General features: G+C 46.0%; 1 protein-coding gene across 5 annotated transcripts in view; it reads right to left on the reverse strand.

The window, feature by feature from the left end:
- Positions 1 to 18,568, reverse strand: part of EVI5 (ecotropic viral integration site 5) — a 936,315-nt gene that overhangs the window by 298,797 nt on the left and 618,950 nt on the right. For all 5 annotated transcript variants that reach the window (XM_078646330.1, XM_078646331.1, XM_078646332.1 and 2 more), the window contains one exon: positions 661 to 756. In XM_078646330.1, coding sequence (XP_078502456.1) covers positions 661 to 756 — 96 coding nt within the window. The remainder of the gene's footprint in view (positions 1 to 660; positions 757 to 18,568) is intronic.

Consider the following 18,568-nt stretch of genomic DNA (forward strand, 5'->3'; position numbering starts at 1 on the left):
TATACATAGCTTTCTAGACAGCCAATTGTGCCTGATAATCATAATACTAGACACGCACTGGCAAAGCCAATATCTCTGCAGGTGGCGGACAGCCTTTTGGCTTTATCAACGCTTGATTTGTCATGGTTTTTGCAATACTTTCTTGACTGGGATGCTGCCAAGCTCCTGTCAATTTAATTTGAAAAAAACTGGGTTAAAGCAAAAGTCTTCTTTCGTCTCAAAAAGCACACCTCGCCATAATAATCCCTGGAATTGAAGAGGACTATTTTGTTTGTGGATGTGTTCCTTGTGAAACAGCATCACGCACAGTGAAGGTAGCCAATAGCTAACTTTGCTGTATGCTTTAGTGGGCAGAAGAAAAGTGTGAATGACTGAATAACAGACGAATGGATGAAAAGGGATATTTGAAAGCTCCTATAAGTAAGTATATTATAGATATAATGTAAGAAAAATAAAAAAAGTCTTAGCTAACGCTAGGCCTAAAGAGGTCCAAGTAAATAAATGGCAAAACAAACAAAGTAGTATATTGATCTGAAACACTTAAAAAAACATAGAGCATGTTATTTAATAACGGATCGATAGCTCAGATTTAGGTAAAACAAAAAGTAAAAATACACATTAACAATTAAGGAGATTGAAGAGAAGTTGTGGGTTCTGTACCTGGATTTCTAGTTCCGCAATGTGCTGCTGGAGTTCAGCCACCGCTGCAATGCTGTCAGCCTCTCGTAGTCTTACTGCCATCACTTCTTCTTTATTCTGTAGAGCAAAAGCAAAATGCATGTTTTTCATACCGTTTTATGATTTACAGATAGTACTACTGTTCAATATTTTGAATCATTATATATTCCCAGTGAATGATATCATTCATTAGACACTTTCTCAAAAGGTTTCCGGTATCACTGGGAACACAAAAATGAATGAGTTTTTTTTAAAGTTGCGGCAACAAGGAATTTAAAGTATTCAGATTTTTAAAGCGGTAAACCTTTTCAAAGGAATTCAGATATTCCTCCTAACACATTAACCACTATAAAATGCAAAATTCAGAAAAGCACTTCAAAGTTAGGTCCAATAAGAACAAATCATTCGAGTCGTGCCTACAAGTCCAAGACCTTCTCTTGCTCACTATCAGTATTGCAGCATCCTCTATTTGTCATAGTCATTGCACATCTTCTTTGTTTGGAGTTACTTACATCATCCACCCTATAGGCTGCATCCTTAAGTAGTATACTAACACCTTATGTCACACTTCCAGAGAAGAAAAGGAGCCCACTAGTGATAGAGAAGTAACAAAAAGCAATCTAATCAACTACTTAAGGCATATTTAGCCACGTCACTCACAAATTTACTTTGCATTAATAAACCAATTAAGTTAAAAAGGTGACCGAAAATAGCGACACCAATCAAGAACATGTACAAAGAAACGGCAGTTCTAAAATAAGATAACCCACAACACGAGATCCTTTAGCACATCCTAAGTGACCATGCAATTGTCATCTCGGCTGTGATGACTAAAAATAAGCAAAGATCAGGCAAATCTTAGAAAATATGAAAATGCCACCAAAAGCAAATCCTCTTGTGAGAAAAGTATGACTATATCAAATTGCAATACATTTTTTAGACAAAGAGGAAATGCTGGGGACAAACAATGGAAATTAGTTTCGTTTTTATTTGCCACAACAGAAAAAGTAGCTTCACTTACCTGATCTCCTGCTGCATCCCTAAAACTTTGAATTTACTCCATTTTATTTACATATTTAGATTTTAATATAAAGCATCAAAACCCTGGAATGTGGGTTCTCAACATATCAGATATATATGAACACTTTAGATATAGACACATGGATCACACACCGTATTGTACTCTGGTGGAGGGCTTATCTTAAATTCCAAAATGAGAGATTATATGAGAAAATAAAAATTAGAACTCAAATAACAAAAAGTGACATAACATAGGACAATATCAATTCCGGGTCAATAGACAAGCTTAACTTATCCCTGAGCACAGTTTGCGTTAATAAAAAGAAACATTTAAAAAAAAAAAAACCTGAGCACTGGGGAGCATACTATTAAAAGGTGGGTATGAGGTAGAGCTATAGGGAAAATCAGAGAGGCGCATGCTGATTTAAGAGTTTCTTGAAAGACTATAGTAAGGTGTCCCTTCTGATATAAGAAAGTACAGCACTGCAACCCTTGGAACTACTGATTTAAAAGGAGCGCTAAATTGTGGATGACCTGTTCAATTTGGGTTTGTCAATCTTCAGTGTTCGGCTTGGTAGGGTTCCGGTTCTATCAGAGACCCCAAGTTTATGAGATAGATATTCAGGGATGTTTAAGTAGGTTACATTATCAACAACACAAGTATGGCAGACCTCTCATTAACAGTTGGTCAGAGAAGCCTAGCCTGTGCAATAAGGCTTCTTTTGTTAGGTACAGGACACTCATCCACCAGTGGAGGCATGCTTTATCATAGGGCCCGCTCCTCATTAAGAACAGGCTAAATAGTCGCCAGGTGGAAGAAGCTCTTATGAAGATGTTTTCTTTTCAAAGATGTGGCTATTTCTAGAGTCCAGGATCCAAAGTTTATGTACAGCTAAAATTAGCTGGTGATGACAATTATCAATAATTATTTTATAGTTACCACCAATAAGATTGAAAGGCAAGCCTTAGATGCTAGAGTAATTCAGTTGTTCCCCACATCACACGGTCAACATGTTTCAGCCAGCAATCAAGCTGAAAAAAATAGCAGTGGCCTTTATCAGTTCCTTGGGGTCCCCAACACTGTCCCCACCCTTTGTGTTGTAGGGTGTGAATATAGGGTGTGACAACAAAGAAAATAAAGATAGTTCTGGTTTTAATTTGACTGGATGATTGCTGGAATCTATGGGCACAGAGAGAACTACAAGGCCCACAATCCCACTGCGACAGCTCTACCAGTGGGACCACACTACTCTTCAAAAGCATTTTGCCTGTTCCGCTGTGTGGGGCGGGTGCCTGGGCGAAGACCGGGTCAAGAGTGGGCCCATCTGCACCCATCAGAGGCTGGGCCACCCCTCTTGGTCTGGATATTTGGTCAACTAGGAGATGGGCACGCAAAAAATTCCCCCTCCAAACTCTGGTTCCATTAATGGAGCAAAACGATAATGTAAAAAAATCCTCAATTTTAACCTTTCATACCTCGGCAGTGGGAGCAATCAATAACATTTCAACTGTGGAAGTGGAATTGGGGTTAAATACCCAGGGTGCTCTACTTGTTGAGGGTGCTGACAAGTCTTCTAATTCTGCCTTATCTGCAGGAATTCCCACTTGTGGTATTGACTCTTGCCCAGACGATGGAAGGAATTTATTGACTGTTACTGCTGATGTTCATCATTCTCATTTTTAGAGGAAGTTTTGTAGTTAATATCAGCTAAGGCTAAAAACAACAAAAAGAACAATTGATGGACAGCATGGAGAACAATGTCATACATTCACCCCAATACAGAGATCTGGGCCTAAATCCATCGTTTTTTTGCTCACCATGCCATTCCAGTTTGAGCCCAGCCATATGCAAATCAGTCTTGACCCTTCACAATGGCAACAATCCAGCCCGTACTGCCAGGCCAGCCAGGTCCTCCCTGGACTGGAAACAAGCATCCTAGGATCGGTTTCAGGGTTTCACCCCTCATCAGCCAGGATAGCTTGACTCCAATGGCATGGAGAGCACGGGACCCACTTCTGGGCATACCCGTCCCACTCGGGGTGACAAATGCAAAAAGAACAATTGATGGACAGAATGCAGATCAGTGTCATACATTCTCTCAAGTGCAGAGATCTGGGCCTAAATCCATCGTTTGTTTGCTCACCAGGACGGGTTCAGCAGTAAAATCGCGATCAGTGTGCTGGGAGGGAGCTAGAATCTATTTCCCATCTGGTGTTCAATTTGCTGTATTCTAGGTTGGATCCATTCTTTGGCAACATTGAAAATAAGGTGTTTTAACTACCTGGATAGCTGTTCCCAAAGGTTGGCTAAGATTGAAGGGGCTATTTTGGAGGTGCAAGAGTAAATTAACTTAATAAGCAGGATAGTTCTTGTAAAGTTGCGACTGGTACATATTCATTAACATTTCCTCCCCCCATGGGGGACTGGGGCAGGAAATATATCTAAGCCCCAGGACAAGTTAGTAGATAATCCAATGGAGATTTCTTTTTTTACCTGTGCTAAAGGACCTACATCAAAAGGGGCCTCTGCATCGCCTTTAATATCTACTAAATCTAACGGGGTGGGACTAGGGCGTTGTGAAGAGTCTCAGCCTTCAGCCATAAGTACTCTCTTATGGGTTAAGTACTCTCTTACCTCCTGAAGCCACCCAGTTTCTCCTGGTTTTGGCCAGTGTTCCTCAGTTTAGAACTGGATGTAGAGAAAACTATTTCCAGTTGAAAAACAAAGTCGTACATTGGCTTGATTGTAGAAACAATAGGGGTTTCCCTTTTTTAACCATATAAACAGGCTCAGAATGTTCCCTGGGTAGGGAGATGGCCCAAAACACTAGTGGGAGATTGTATAGTAATGAATTTAATCATTCTTCTATTGTGGGTAAAATTATGTCTCCCCCCCCCCCCCCCCCCTTCTTGTAGTACTGACACCTCAACTCAGGTTCTCCCCTTGGGTTTCTTTTATAAGCAGATTTTGTTGCTTAATGTCCACGATTTAGACACTCACTCTTGAGTCAGTGGTTCTAGAACACAGAATACATTTGCCCTGCCAACATCTAATCAGTGTGACCCAATGGGTAATTGGAGAATGTGGGTTAACTGATTCATGTTGATCATTTGGTGGTTTATTCAGATGTCGGCAATGATTGTGCCCGGATTTATTCCGAAAATCATAAGACCTACCCGAGAAAATATCTTTAGATGCTCCAGATATTCTTAGTTGGAATATCACGGTAATCGACTGGAAAGGTGATTTAGTCTGGTGTTCTACAAGATTATTGGTCTTAAAAAAATTTGGGATATTTTAAACTCTTTATCTTGACAGCTATAGTTCAATTTTTACTCCCGCCATCCCAGAAGTCGCTAGGTGAGCCTGGGGTGTTAACTTATTTTGATTGTTCTTTGTTTGAACTGTAACATTGAGAAAATCTGTACTAATTCTTCCAATCGGTCTGCTCTATTGTTCACCTTTATAAATTCCAACAGCTTGTGTTTTAAAAAAATCATTCCTTTTTTGGGAAATTGTTAATCATCCTTTCTTCTCATCTACCCAGGAAAAATCTGTGCGCACTCCTATATCAGCCATTTTGAGGGGATATATGATTTACATTCTTTTTTGTCACCTAATCCTGCCTCTCCTAAAGTGTCTAAGGACTCTTCGGCAGGGGTCACTAAAGGAGGTGATTGAGGCCATTAACTGATCTTCCAACAATAAAGCCCCCAAGCCCAGATGGTGTTTCTGCTAGCCTATTTCAGTCAGACTTTTCTCTTTGTGCTCCTCCACTTACAATCACTATGAACACCGCAGTGATTTACAACCTCCCCATGTCATGGTCCCAGTCTGTCATAGTATCTGTTTTTAAAAAGGGAAACTAGGATGATGCTTGATGATAAGGACTGATCTCCCTAATAGATTCAGTGGTTAAAATCATAGGGTGCATAGTTCTTAACAGGTTGACAACATAGGCCTCACAAACGTGTCTGTTCAGTTTATTTATAGGTTCAGTGACATCTGATCTTATCCACTCTCGCTTGCAAGGTGTCCCGCTCCCCTGTACCCCTCCACCCATCTCTTCCATCTCTGGTCCGGATTAATCCTGTGTTCTGTTATCCGTGCCTGGGAACCGATCCAATTGCTTCATTGGTGTTTTCTGTCCCTTGAGTCTGGCTGCTTTCCCCTTCCATACAGTATCTGCTCACTTGTTTCTATCAATATTTCGATGCAAGCCCTTCTTTTCTGTTGCCCACTCCCATTCTTCCTACAAGGTCTCAAAGACATAGTATATTGAGTGAGTGATTATCTTGGTTTAGCCTGGTACAAGAGCATGTATTGTATTAAATTGCATGCAGCTTCTTTTGGACTTCAAACAATTTGCGCTTCTCCAGTACTTGTTGCGTATAATCTGGAAAGTACATTACTTGTGTTGAGTCGAAGGTCATTCCTTTTTCTCATGCCATCTTTAAAATCGTGTAACAGTCTCTACTATTGAGCATTTTAGGTGGATCGGTCATGATGGGCACCAGTGGGGGTCACTGTATCAAATCTCTGTGCCCTCTACCTTCTCTATGATGCTCGTGATTTATATGTTAGATCTTCTGGCCATAACTTCTGTATCCTTTCCTCCCTCTTCAAGACATTTTATGATGGCCATTAACTGTGTCACCTTGTTTTGCAGCTCTCCAACCACATCCTCCAGGTCATATACTCTCTTCTCTGCTAAGATTACTCTTTCCGCTACCTGCCTCTGGTCTTGATGGATTAGGACGGCACTATGCCCACCTCCTCTGTTATAGTTTGTGGTGCTTGATGAATGTCTCATATTGCTTGTATTATTGTGTTTGTTGAAGAGCCTGCATCCGTGTTTGTCCATTGGCTCTCATTTTCTTTCTCCAGATGGCTTGTCTCGAGGGGGGTCTCCTTTAATTCCTCACAATGAACTGTGAGACCCCTTGAGGGTGCTTCAGTGGGAGTGATAGCCCGAATCATCCAGCAGTCTCCTGGACAGTACCGTGGGCCTAATTGTCTTTCCTACCACCCAAGAGTGGAGAGATCAAAGGCAAAATCTCCACACCACCTACCAGAGCATCTCTCTCACCAGCAGTTCATTTATTTGAGGGTCTGAATGCCCACACCCTCTTTCAGGGCTACTTCCACCACCGACAAGCGGCCCCAGGTGCGAGCCTGGCCTTCCTCCCCAACCCCACCCAAGGCCATGGCTACGGCTGGTACAGCTCTCCTCCTTTTGTCAGAAAAGGGCTTCTTCCTGCGCCATTTTTCTTTTTCAGGATCGCTGCCTCACTCCCAGAATGCAGACTTTTCACTTTGAGGTAGTGGGGGCTCAAAATCACCTCAGACTTGCCCTCTATTTCCTTGATTCTACCCACTCAGGCCCACTTTCCCAGAGGTTTTTCAAAGGCTGCCCCCTTGCAAATGCTGCTTGAAGGGCCCCTCTTCTCTTCTGCCCACCCAGTTTTCGTCCGGTCTTCTCACTCTTCTGCTCTTGCCGCAAGCTCTGCTGCAGAGGATGGCAGGCCACATTGATCTGTTCAGGCCTGAGAGACTGCACTCTTCTTCCACTTCACTCTGTGGCCTCCCCTCTTGTATTTCATTGCACTGCTGCAATCTTTTCAGGTGCTACCATGCTCAGCTACTATCTCTGCGGCCCACAGCCCATTCAGGAGCATAGATTCTATAAGGCTTAATGGAAGTAATCAGGGGCTCAAAGTGCCATATGCTTTCTTGGCCATCTCTCTCTGCCCTCGTACAGAAAAGGATAGCCAACAACAGGATATGGGAGCATGCAGATAAGTATGTGAAAGTGGGCAAATGTACTAGAGAATTACTTATTCTTAAGATAAGCAACATCATCTTGCAAATTTTCTCCCCTGGAAAATCTCATTGTCATGTACTTTTAATGTAACAGCGTTGTAAAAATATTAATAGCGAGGCTTTTTTAATTCACATGAACAAATTTTGCCAGAGTGAATGGCAAATCCTGGACTCATATCAACCCTTATTGTCATCAGAACAGTGCTTTACAAGGGTGTATAGAGAAGATGCACTGCTACCCAGCAGATACTCTGGAGTAACTCTTGAAATTGAGATGTAGTCGCAATACAATCTCCACAGAGATGATCTTTCAGGATTACAGGTGGTGTACTTAGGGCCAGTATACAAAAAAGGCATGCAATACAAACTAAATTGCAGTATGGGTAGTTCAGTTATGGTCTCTACCATGGAAAACCCCTAAAAGCCCACAAAGACCCATTCATATTGACTTTTTCTTTATGAATAATCTAGTCATACATGTCAGTACAGTTGAAAGAAAACAAGTTCAACATCCTACCGATTGGTATAATCTTTATATTTTTCTGGTAGTGATAAATCGGAGGGAAGGTTTAATCATTTGTATTTCATACAAGAAGGACAAACAGCTCTCCTGGTTACCAAATAACACATTCACAATAACTGTTAGTAATAGTTATAAATGAAAGTGAGATCCCCATCAATGTCTCATGCAAATCAACCAAAATACTGGCTAGTGCTGCAAGTGTTTCAGAGAGCATATGCTTGTACAGTAAAAAAAATACATGTATATTAGTAAATGCTTCTCCTTTCACTCAAAGGGTAGCATGACATTCTCTTTAGTGTTTGGTGTCAATAGTGCCCTATCTGCCTGATGTTACCAACATACAGAGTAACTTTTTTTGTATATAACACTTACTATGCTTTGTTGTTTCTAAGCACTTTACGTAACAGGTGTTATTGCTGTGCAATTTACCAATACTATTTCACCAAACTCAGGCAGAATGAAACATCGAGTTGGCCTTACCAGGATTTGTACTTGTGATCAGCAGATCACACTAGCTAATCCTACCAGATAATCACAAACCACCTTCCAAACTTCCCAGAGTTGTGGGTGAGGAACTCAGCGCATTAAGAATATGATATGGGGTTTGTATAATTAAGATTAATCAGTATAGAACCATTTGGCTCCTTTTGTTCATAATCGAGTCATCAAAGTATGAAGATGTACAAAGCAGGCAACCACCGCTATGACCATAAACACTGGCAAAAAACATTTAAGTCTCAGATCAAGCAGCAAATACAACTGTGGGCCGGCAAGACAGATCTACGTGTTAAGTACTAACTGCTGATGCTTGTATGAGATCTTCAAGTCACAGGTTCAAATGGAGTGAGCACACAAATCTAAAGGAAGTGAGTTAACCAAAAAGGAACAACTATGTCAAGATCATAAATGATCTATATTAATAAGATCACAAAGAAAGAATTAAAAAAAAAGATTTTTTTAAAAATGAGGATGCTGTTAGCAGTGGAGGAGTAAAGAAATTCCCAGACCTAGATTTGAAATTGTGGTTAAATCTAGCGTACTATATAAATGCAGCAAATACAGAGACATACAATGTTATCACCCTTTCAAAAATGTGTTCTTGTCAAACTTAATAATTGCTTGTCTTCCTTCAATATATACTCACAGTGTTAAATAACAAGTGAATGTTAACTCTGACTGTGCAGCAAGATGAAAATGGTGTGTTCCAGACAAGTCTCTCTTAGATTTCAAGATAGCTAACGCCCATTTAATAAGAGTAAGCTCTATTCAACTTATAATGATACTGGAAACCCTCCAATAAAGGTGAAGGATCCAAATGGACATGTCATGCTTACAAGATATCACCTCAACATATCTTAACGGGCCTCTCTACAGCAGGCCTTCCACTCATTGCCCTAATTTGGACCACAAGAAACTCTTATTTTAAATCAGTGCTGCTTATCAGCTCCACTGCAATGGATATCCCAGACTCATACTAACTAGATCCCCACCAGATGCACCAATCAATTACAAAACATGTGGTTTTGGAATGTTTGGTTGCAATAGTTCAAAACCATGTCTGTCAGGTATTGTCACCCTAAAAAGGCCGATACCGGACTGGGGTTGCTTGCTCGCTATTTTAGAAGGAGGCCTTGTTTGCCAGCTCTAGATGGACTGCTCCCATGAGGAGCAGGTTCAATATTGAGTTGGATAAAGCGTGCCTCTATCTGCAATGGCATGGTGGGTGAAATATGAATGCCTGAAATGTGGCTCCAGGCGACTGCCAGTATCTTAGATGAATTCAAGCATTCTCTCCGACAGCTTGTTGTTTGCTGACCCATGTTTAGTTTGTCATATTTTGGGCACCTTTATTCCTCTTGTTTGTGAAATGAGCTTAAATGTGTCTTGGTAAAACAAGAGATGAGGTACCCTTGCCAGTGTCTCCCCACATGTACACAACTGCTAAATGTGGATCTACGCTGTCCCTTACAATCCCCTCTTTCTCTGGAACTTATGGTGAAGCCAAATGAATAGAAATTCAACCAGTGTCTCCTGGCTAGAGAGCAACATACAAACTACTACTCTGTGGCTCAAAATCGTGGCCTGGAACACACTCCTCATTTTAAAAGAATTGGGATGACCCTTTTTGCTGAACTGTCTACCTGGAATTAACAAAAGCAAAGTGGCAGTTTCAACTTCTGAAAGTTGTACGATCTAAGGCTAACCACACAAATATGCACTTTCCTGTGATGTTTTCTTATAAAGGTTTCAGACAAACTTTGAACTTGATTGATCAACTAAACGCACAAGTTACTTACCTTCGGTAACAATATATCTGTAAGAAACATTTGTAGCAATAGATTCCTTACCTTAGAATTACCCCCAGGCGTCAGACTGGATCCGGAAAGTTTTTCGTAAGCAGTACCCCTGCGCGTCGATTGGCGTCGTCTTGCGTCTCAGCGTGCGTCATTGGCGCCGTGATTACGTCGTCGGAGTTACTTAGACACATCAACGCGTGCTGAGGTCAGTTCTGTTCACGACTTTCCGCGCCAGGAACGCAGAGCAATGCAAGATACTGACCACTGGTGCCCTGAGACTAGGGCCCTGAAAGGGATGACCTTAACCATAGAAATTAGTTCGCAGATCGGGGAGGATGGGTGGGGCGGTAAGGAATCTATCACTACAAATGTTTCCTACAGGTATATTGTTACCAAAGGCAAGTAACTTGTGCATCTGAAAGAAACATGTAGTGATAGATTCCTTACCTTAGATTAGATACCCCAGTAATACCAACCCTTGTGGTGGGTCTGCGAACCAAGATCACAAAAGAAAGTCCTGGAGAACAAAACGGCCAACGAAGCCGTCTCTTCGGACTTGGTTGTCCAGGAAGTAGTGCTTGGTAAACGTGTGCAGCGATGCCCATGTAGCTGCCTGACAAATGTCCTGCAAGGGAACACTGCGTCCCAGAGCAGTAGTGGCTGCCGTCGCCCTGGTTGAAAGGGCGCGCTGCCCCACGGATGCTCTTTTTTAGAGCAGGAATAACAAGCCTTTATGCACAGAACCACCCATCGAGAAATGGCCCGTTTGTGCACCACTTGACCTTTCTTAGCACCCACGTAGCCAACAAAGAGTTGGTCATCCACCCTGAACTCTCAGGTAGAAAGAGAGCGCACGTTTTGGGTCCAGACGATGGAGCCTCTCTTTCTCTTTCGAAGGAGGTGTAGGCGGAAAGAAGGTGGACAAAGTGATGGCCTGTCCGATGTGAAAGGCAGTGACAACCTTTGGCAAAAAGGAAGTACGAGTTCTTAGAACAACTTTGTCCGTATGGACAGAAAGAAAAGGAGGTTTTGAAGAAAGAGCCTGGAGCTCACTCACTCTTCTGGTAGAGGTCATGGCAACCAGGAAAGCAGTCTTTAGAGTTAGAAGATGAAGAGGGTAATTATGAAGTGGCTAAAAGGGAGCGCACATCAGAAAGGTAAGAATTAGATTCAAGTCCCACTGAGGCATCACAAACTGAACAGGAAGAAACATGTGCGTGAGGCCTTTCAAGAATTCGATTTACCACAGGGGACTTGAAAAGGGAAGGCTGATCTGGGAGCCTCAGGAAGGCGGAAATGGCCGAGAAATAGCCCTTGATAGTGCCCAGAGCAGAGCCCTGCTGGGCCAAAGAAAGAAGTAAAAGAAGGACCTCTGAAAGAGGGGCAGAAAGCGGATCCACAGCCTTTGCTGTGCACCATGCTACAAACGTATTCCACCTACAGGCGTATACTGTTTTTGTGGAGTAACGCCTGGCTGCCAGGATAACATTGCAGACTTCAGGAGGCAGGCCGAAAGACGTCAACTGCTGCCACTAAATCTCCATGCAAGGAGGTGGAGGCTGGACAGGTTCGGGTGGAGGACCGCCCCTGCTGCGACAGAAGATCCTCCCGAAGAGGCAGACGAATCAGAGGATCAATGCTCATACTGAGTAGCTCGGGATACCAAACTCTTCGAGCCCAGTCCGGAGTCACAAGAATAACTTGGGCCTGGTCACACCTGATCTTCTTCAGCACTCTGGGCAGAAGTGGTATAGGCGGAAAGGGGTACAACAGACCGCAACTCCACTCGCGTAGAAAAGTGTCGCCGAGCGAGTGCCGCCTTGGAAATTACAAAGCGCAGAACTGATGACATTGCGCGCTCTCTTCGGTGGCGAACAGATCTAACCAAGGCTCTCCCCGCTGCTGAAAGACACCTTGTGCCACGTCCGAGTTCAGACGCTATTTGTGATCCAATATGCACCGACGACTGAGTTTGTCCGCCTTGGCGTTCAGAGAACCTGCCAGGTGTTGAACCACCAGGGGCATGACCTGATGCTCCAGCCAAGCCCAGAGACGCAGAGCCTCTTGGCATAGGGTCCACAACCCCACCCCACCCTGTTTGTTGCAGTACCACATGGCGGTGGTGTTGTCCGTGAACACCTGCACTACATTTCCCCGGACAGAGGGAAGGAATGCCTTCAGTGGCAGTCGGATCGCCCGAAGCTCCAACAGGTTGATGTGGTGCTGGGACTCTGCCGGAGACCAGAGGCCTCTGATCTCCGCCTCCCCCATATGGCCGCCCCATCCCAGAAGGGACGCGTCCGTCACAACTGTCTGCTCCGGTTGGGGAAGGGAGAGGGATCTGCCGTTGACCCAATCGCGATTCGTGAGCCACCACTGCAATTGCCGTGCAATGCCCTCCGAGATCTGGACATGATCGGACAGCTTGCCCTGATGTTGTGCCCACTGGAACTTCTGTCCCCATTGCAGAGCCCGCATATGCCATCTGGCATGATCCACAAGCAGGATGCAGGAGGCCATCAAGCCCGGCAGCCGAAGGGTCATCCTGACTGAAACCCGGGACAGAGGCTGAAAGATCGGAATCATAGCCTGAATGTCCCAGACTCTCTGTTCAGGAGGATAAACCCGAAACCGCGCAGAGTCCAGAACCGCTCCGATGAAAAGGAGCTTCTGCGAGGGAATCAGATGCGACTTTCGGTACATTGATGGAGAACCCCATCAAATGCAGGAGGTGGGCCGTCGTCTGGAGGTGGGAGACAACTGACTGGGGTGAGCTCACCTTCAACAACCAGTCGTCGATATAGGGGAAGACAAACCCCTGATCTGCGCAGATGAGCTGCGACCACCGCCATCACTTTCGTGAACACTCGAGGGGCGCTGGTAAGGCCAAAGGGGAGCACAGTGAACTGAAAATGCTTGTGGCCTACCGTGAATCGCAAGTAGGGTCTGTGGGTAGGCAGGACGGGTATATGGAAATAGGCGTTCTGCAAGTCCAACGCCACCAACGAATCTTGTGGGTCTAGGGCAGACAAGTCCTGAGCCAGCGTGAGCATCTTGAACTTCTCCTTCCGGAGGAAGCGATTGACATTCCGAAGGTCTAAGATAGGACGCAGGCCCTTGTCCTTCTTTGGAACCAGAAAGTAGTGGGAACAGCAACCACAACCAACTTCTGGCGTCGGAACGTGCTCGATGGCCCCCTTGGCCAAGAGGGCCGCAACTTCCTGCTAGAGAAGCGCCAAGTGATCCCCCGACATACGGTGGTACTGAGGTGGCATGGCTGGAGGGGTTGCCTCGAAGGGAAGGGAGTAGCCCCTTCGGACAATTTGCTGCACCCACCTGTCCGAAGTGATGGTGCGCCAGTGCTGAAGATGATGGCGTATTCATCCTCCCACTGGCGTCCGATTGGCCTGAAATGTCGGACTGGGTAGGCTGTGAAGTGGATGCTGCGGGGTGGAAGTGGACTGGCCCGCCCGCTGACCCCCTGAACCGCTTCGACGGTTCCCACACCCGCGGCCACGCTGAGATTGTTGCTGCTGTGGCCTTGCGAACACTGTGGGACGCCCCTTCCGTGGCCACAAAAGGAGCGAAAAGCAGAAGGTGGAAGAGGCCGTGCAGGCAGACAGGCCCAAGGACTTGGCCGTAGCACGGGAGTCCTTGAAGTGCGCCAACGCACTGTCTGCCTTGTTGCCAAAAAGGTGAATGGCATCAAAGGGCATGTCCATCAAGGTGTTCTGGACATCCCCTGAGAAGACAGTTGTCCCCAACGAGGTGTGGCGCCAAAGCGCCACCGTCGTGGAAATCGACCTGCCCAGTGAGTCAGCGGTATCCAGTCCACAACGTATGGTGAACTTTGCTGCATCTCTCCCTGCCGCAATCGCTTGGGATAGAACTGCCTGGGCCTCATCCGGGCAGTTGGGCAGCACCTGCGCAAGCATGTCCCACAGAGAGTGGGTATGACGGCCCAAGAGGCATGCGGTGTTCAGCGACCGCAGCCTTAAACTGGCAGATGAAAACAGTTTCTTGCCAAACTGATCCAGCTTCTTGGATTCCCTATCCGGAGGTGCGTTAGGGAACGCGCTTTGGGAAGCGGAGGCTTGGACCACCAAGCTCTCGGGGGTGAGATGTTGGGTGAGGAAGAGGAGGTCGCCCGGAGCCGGCCGATGGCGTCGGGCCACGTTCCTATCCACAGGAGCCCTGTGTTGGGCCTGGACCAGGTGCCCAAAAGAACGTCCGTCGGTGCTTCATTAAACGGCAGCAAGGGCTCTGTGGAGGTAGACGCCGGTTGGAGCACTTCTGTCAGGAGGTTAGTCCTGACGGCCACGGTAAGGAGCATGAGGTGGAGAGCCTCGGCAGCCATACGCAACACCACTGCGTAACTGGCTCCCTCCTCCGTAGCCACGGAAGGAGGAGACAGCATTACAGGGTCAGGTGAGGTGTCAACACCACTGGCCTCCCTCAAATCCTCTGCCCAGTCCGCTTCATAAGCACAGTCCTGCGACAGAGGGTCCTCAGACCCCTCCCAACCCTCCCTCCGAAGTCTGTGGAACAGGCTGAAAATAAAGAGGACTGACTTAGGGCATAAAAGGCCCCATCGGCATCGAGCAGCACCGTGTCTGGGTCAGGGCTGAAGCTGGGAAATTGTCCCAAGGAGGGGACAAAGTCAGAATCGGTGCCGGGGAGACCGGAGCGGGTGGAGGTGTCACATGGTCAACCGGCGTCGATCGGGGTGCAAACCCGGACCCCTGGGGTACCTGCGACGCCGGGGCCAGAGCCGGCGGCGACACTGGGGCCAGAGCTGCCGGATAAGGTAAGGCAGGAACCCCTGCCAAAGAGTCGGGCCATGGCAGCAAGAAAATTTTGCACCGGGGCAGGCATCGCCCCCGCACCCGGGAAGGGGGGGGTAGACTGGGGGCGACGACACAGGCTCCGCCGGAACCGCAGGGGTGGCACCGCCCGCACCCTCAGCCGCGTCGCACGACTGGCGAGGGGAAGTTGAAGAGCGACGATGCTTCTTCTGCTTCTTATTGGAATGCTACGACTTACCTGACCCCGAGTGCGAAGACTTGGATCCAGAAGAGTGGTGATGACTACTCCGCGACCGGTCCCTCAACCTCACACGGGACCGGGACGTTGAGCGGCGCGGAGCTGACTGCCGGGCTTCAAGCAACTTTCGGTACTGCTCCAGCAAAGTCTTCGGCACCATGGCCCGGCAGGCAGGGCACGACTTGGGGTCGTGGTCGCGCCCCAGGCAGTAGAGACACACGTGGTGGGGGTCCGTCACTGACATCATGCGATGACAGTCCCCACAGTTCTTGAAACCGGGCATCCCTACGACACCAGGAGTCGATCGACTCGAAAGGATGAGGTAAAAGTCAGTGAAAAAGTGACTGGGGGTACTTGCTCTTCCCGGATCTGCGCTTGCTGGCGCGGAAAAAAAAAAGAACAGACGTCAGCGCGCGTGGGCGCATCCATGTAGCTCCGATGACGTTATCACGGCGCCAACGAAGCCGCCTACCGACGTGCAGGGGTACTGCTGACGAAAGACTTTCCGGATCCAGTCTGACGCCTGGGGGTAATTCTAAGTAAGGAATCTATCACTACGTTTTTCTTTCAGATTTAGCCAATTGTCCCAAGAACTAATTATATGCTAACCTCTGTAGTATATCTGGTGTTCATTTTTCACTTCTAGGTATTCTGCAGACCACCGCAGAATAAGGTATGGACCAGAGACAGAACCTTTGCTACATTCCTTCTAAGGGTAAAGACCATACCATGAGAACCGAGAAGAAACTGCTGCCGCTGAAGGAACCAAGAGTTATGATGCCTCTGTTTACTCAGATTCAAACTGCTTATTGAGCATCTTGCCATGAGGATCTTAAAGAAGCAGAGCAAGCTGAGAACTGAGCTACACCCCGCTGCTAACAACCAGCAAAACTTCATGGTACGTCAACCACAAAGCTAATGTTGCTTCACCATGTGACCTGAACAAGAGCACCTTTACCAGCACCCGATGATTGGTAAAGCCCCTGTGCCTCCAGCCTGCATCACACATCAATATCTGTGCCAGATAATCATAAGACTACCTTATATCTGTTACCTGTCCTGACACAGTTATCAGCATCCTATGATCATGAAAGGCCCAGTCGCCTGCATGTGTCAGCTATGATAATGAGAGGCCTGGGTGGCTGAACTCTGCATATTTTCTTCACGAAACTGACCAATGTGTAAATCCCATATGCCTCAACTCTTGCGCTTGGTTTGCTTTCTACAACTGATATGTGGAATGCCCATGTGATTCCTCCTGCAACTGCTGTTTTCCTCATCAAGTCTTGGAATGCAGGCCAAATGAACAGGCCTGCAACACTCTTCCCTGCCCTCACACATGGCCTGGACTTCAGCTTCCGCCACCCCTATGACTAGTGGTGCCCCAGGAACTGTTACCACTGCCCATCAGCAGAGACCCTATGTGCAACCACTGCAACAGTAACAACAAAGACAGTCAGGTATTGAACTGTGCATAACCCAAACGCTTGCAAGCAGACACAGTGCTAGACTATTACGTGCAGGATCGGTACAAAGCAGATTAATGGACTAAGGGAAACAGCCAGGTTTTAAGTTTTTCCCTAAAGGACAGTTCATTTTGCGTTGCTCTTAGGCCAAGAGAGTTCCACAGTTTGGGTATCAGGTGAGCAAAAGACCTGCCTCCCCAACTGGATTTTTTTATTCTGGTGGTGCTGAGGAGGTGTAGATGGGAGGACCTTAGTGGTCTGAGGGGAACATGAGTGGCTATCATATTTCGAAGTTTTTCTAGGCCTTTGTAATTTACTTCCCTGTGAGCAATGCAGAGGGATTTGAATTTGAATCTTGCTGCAATTGGCAGCCAATGGAGCTCTTTCAGGCCCTTACCGAGATGGGGCTAGGAAGTTTAAGCTAGAGCCTTGCTGCCGCGTTCTGCAGTGTCTGGAGTCTCTTGATCACGTACATTGGTGATCCTAGAAAATGCGAATTACCATAGTCCAGGTGTGAGACTATGAGAGATTGCAGAACGGTTTTCCTTAGCGGCTCTGGGATAAGCTCTAGTACCTTTTTGAGCATTCTTAAAAGCCCGAAACTGATAGGAGACAGTTTGGTAGCCTGTTGGGTCATTGTTAGGGCACTGTACAGCCATATACCCAAGTTTTTTTTACAACAGGCTTAGGGTCAGGTGGGTTTCCCATGCAGGATGGCCGGTTCTTCAATGGCATGGGAATGGCCAAGTTCCCCAACATCAAGAGTTCAGTTTTCCCTCTGTTCAGTTTTAGGCAGCAGTCTGACAGTTAGAGAGACAGTTTGTTCAGGCATGGAGCCAGTTGATGGTTGCCTTGGTTGGGGCCATTGGACAGAGAGACAATCAACTGGGTGTCATCCGCGTACGATACACCCGAGATGGCAAATTCCTGCAAGATGGAAGCAACCTGTTTTACGTATATATTGAATAGCGTGGGGCTGAGAGAGGAGCCCTGTGGCACTCCATACTTCATTGGCAAGCGGTCTGAGAAACTATCCTTTTCCATTACTTGAAAGGACCGATCTTCCAAATCTTGACACAATAGCAGCACCGCTGTTTACTGAGTATATGTTGGGATACAAATAACGGGTTGTATGGGATTTCATAGAAAAACGATTTCATGCAATACCATTACTGAGGAACCAATTAACTTAAACTGCTAAAGGGAATTTTCAGAATGAATGGCATTTACCATTTCGCAGAAACCAATTCATAAAATGTCTTTGTTTGAAAATGGCTTTTGCATGCTTATTTTTAAGGTGTAAATACAATGGCTGAAGAACTTACTTTCAGAAACAGTTTTGTCTCCGGTATTTTTTTTGTTTCGTACTTCAGAGAACAGTATTTCAGATTTATATCTTTTAAATTGTTAAGCAATTGCTTTGGATACTTTTAATTCGCCGATCCTTTATCACCCCTTAACACCATCCATCCCAGAACCCTCACAACCCCTAAACCCCATCAATCCCTGACCCCTGAAAATCCTCACCACACCTAAACTGCACCTATCCCTGAAACCTAACCCCCTACACCTAAACTGCACCCATCCCGATCCCTAAAAGTCTTTTCTGGTCCCTACTCCACCCATTCCTGAACCTAAAAAAAACCCTCACTACCCATAAACTTCACCCATTTCTAAACCCTTAAATACCCTTTCTTTGCCTAAACCATATCTTTGA

The sequence above is a fragment of the Lissotriton helveticus genome, chromosome 1_1 (genome assembly GCF_964261635.1).
Source record: "Lissotriton helveticus chromosome 1_1, aLisHel1.1, whole genome shotgun sequence".
Taxonomy (NCBI): Eukaryota; Metazoa; Chordata; class Amphibia; order Caudata; family Salamandridae; genus Lissotriton; species Lissotriton helveticus.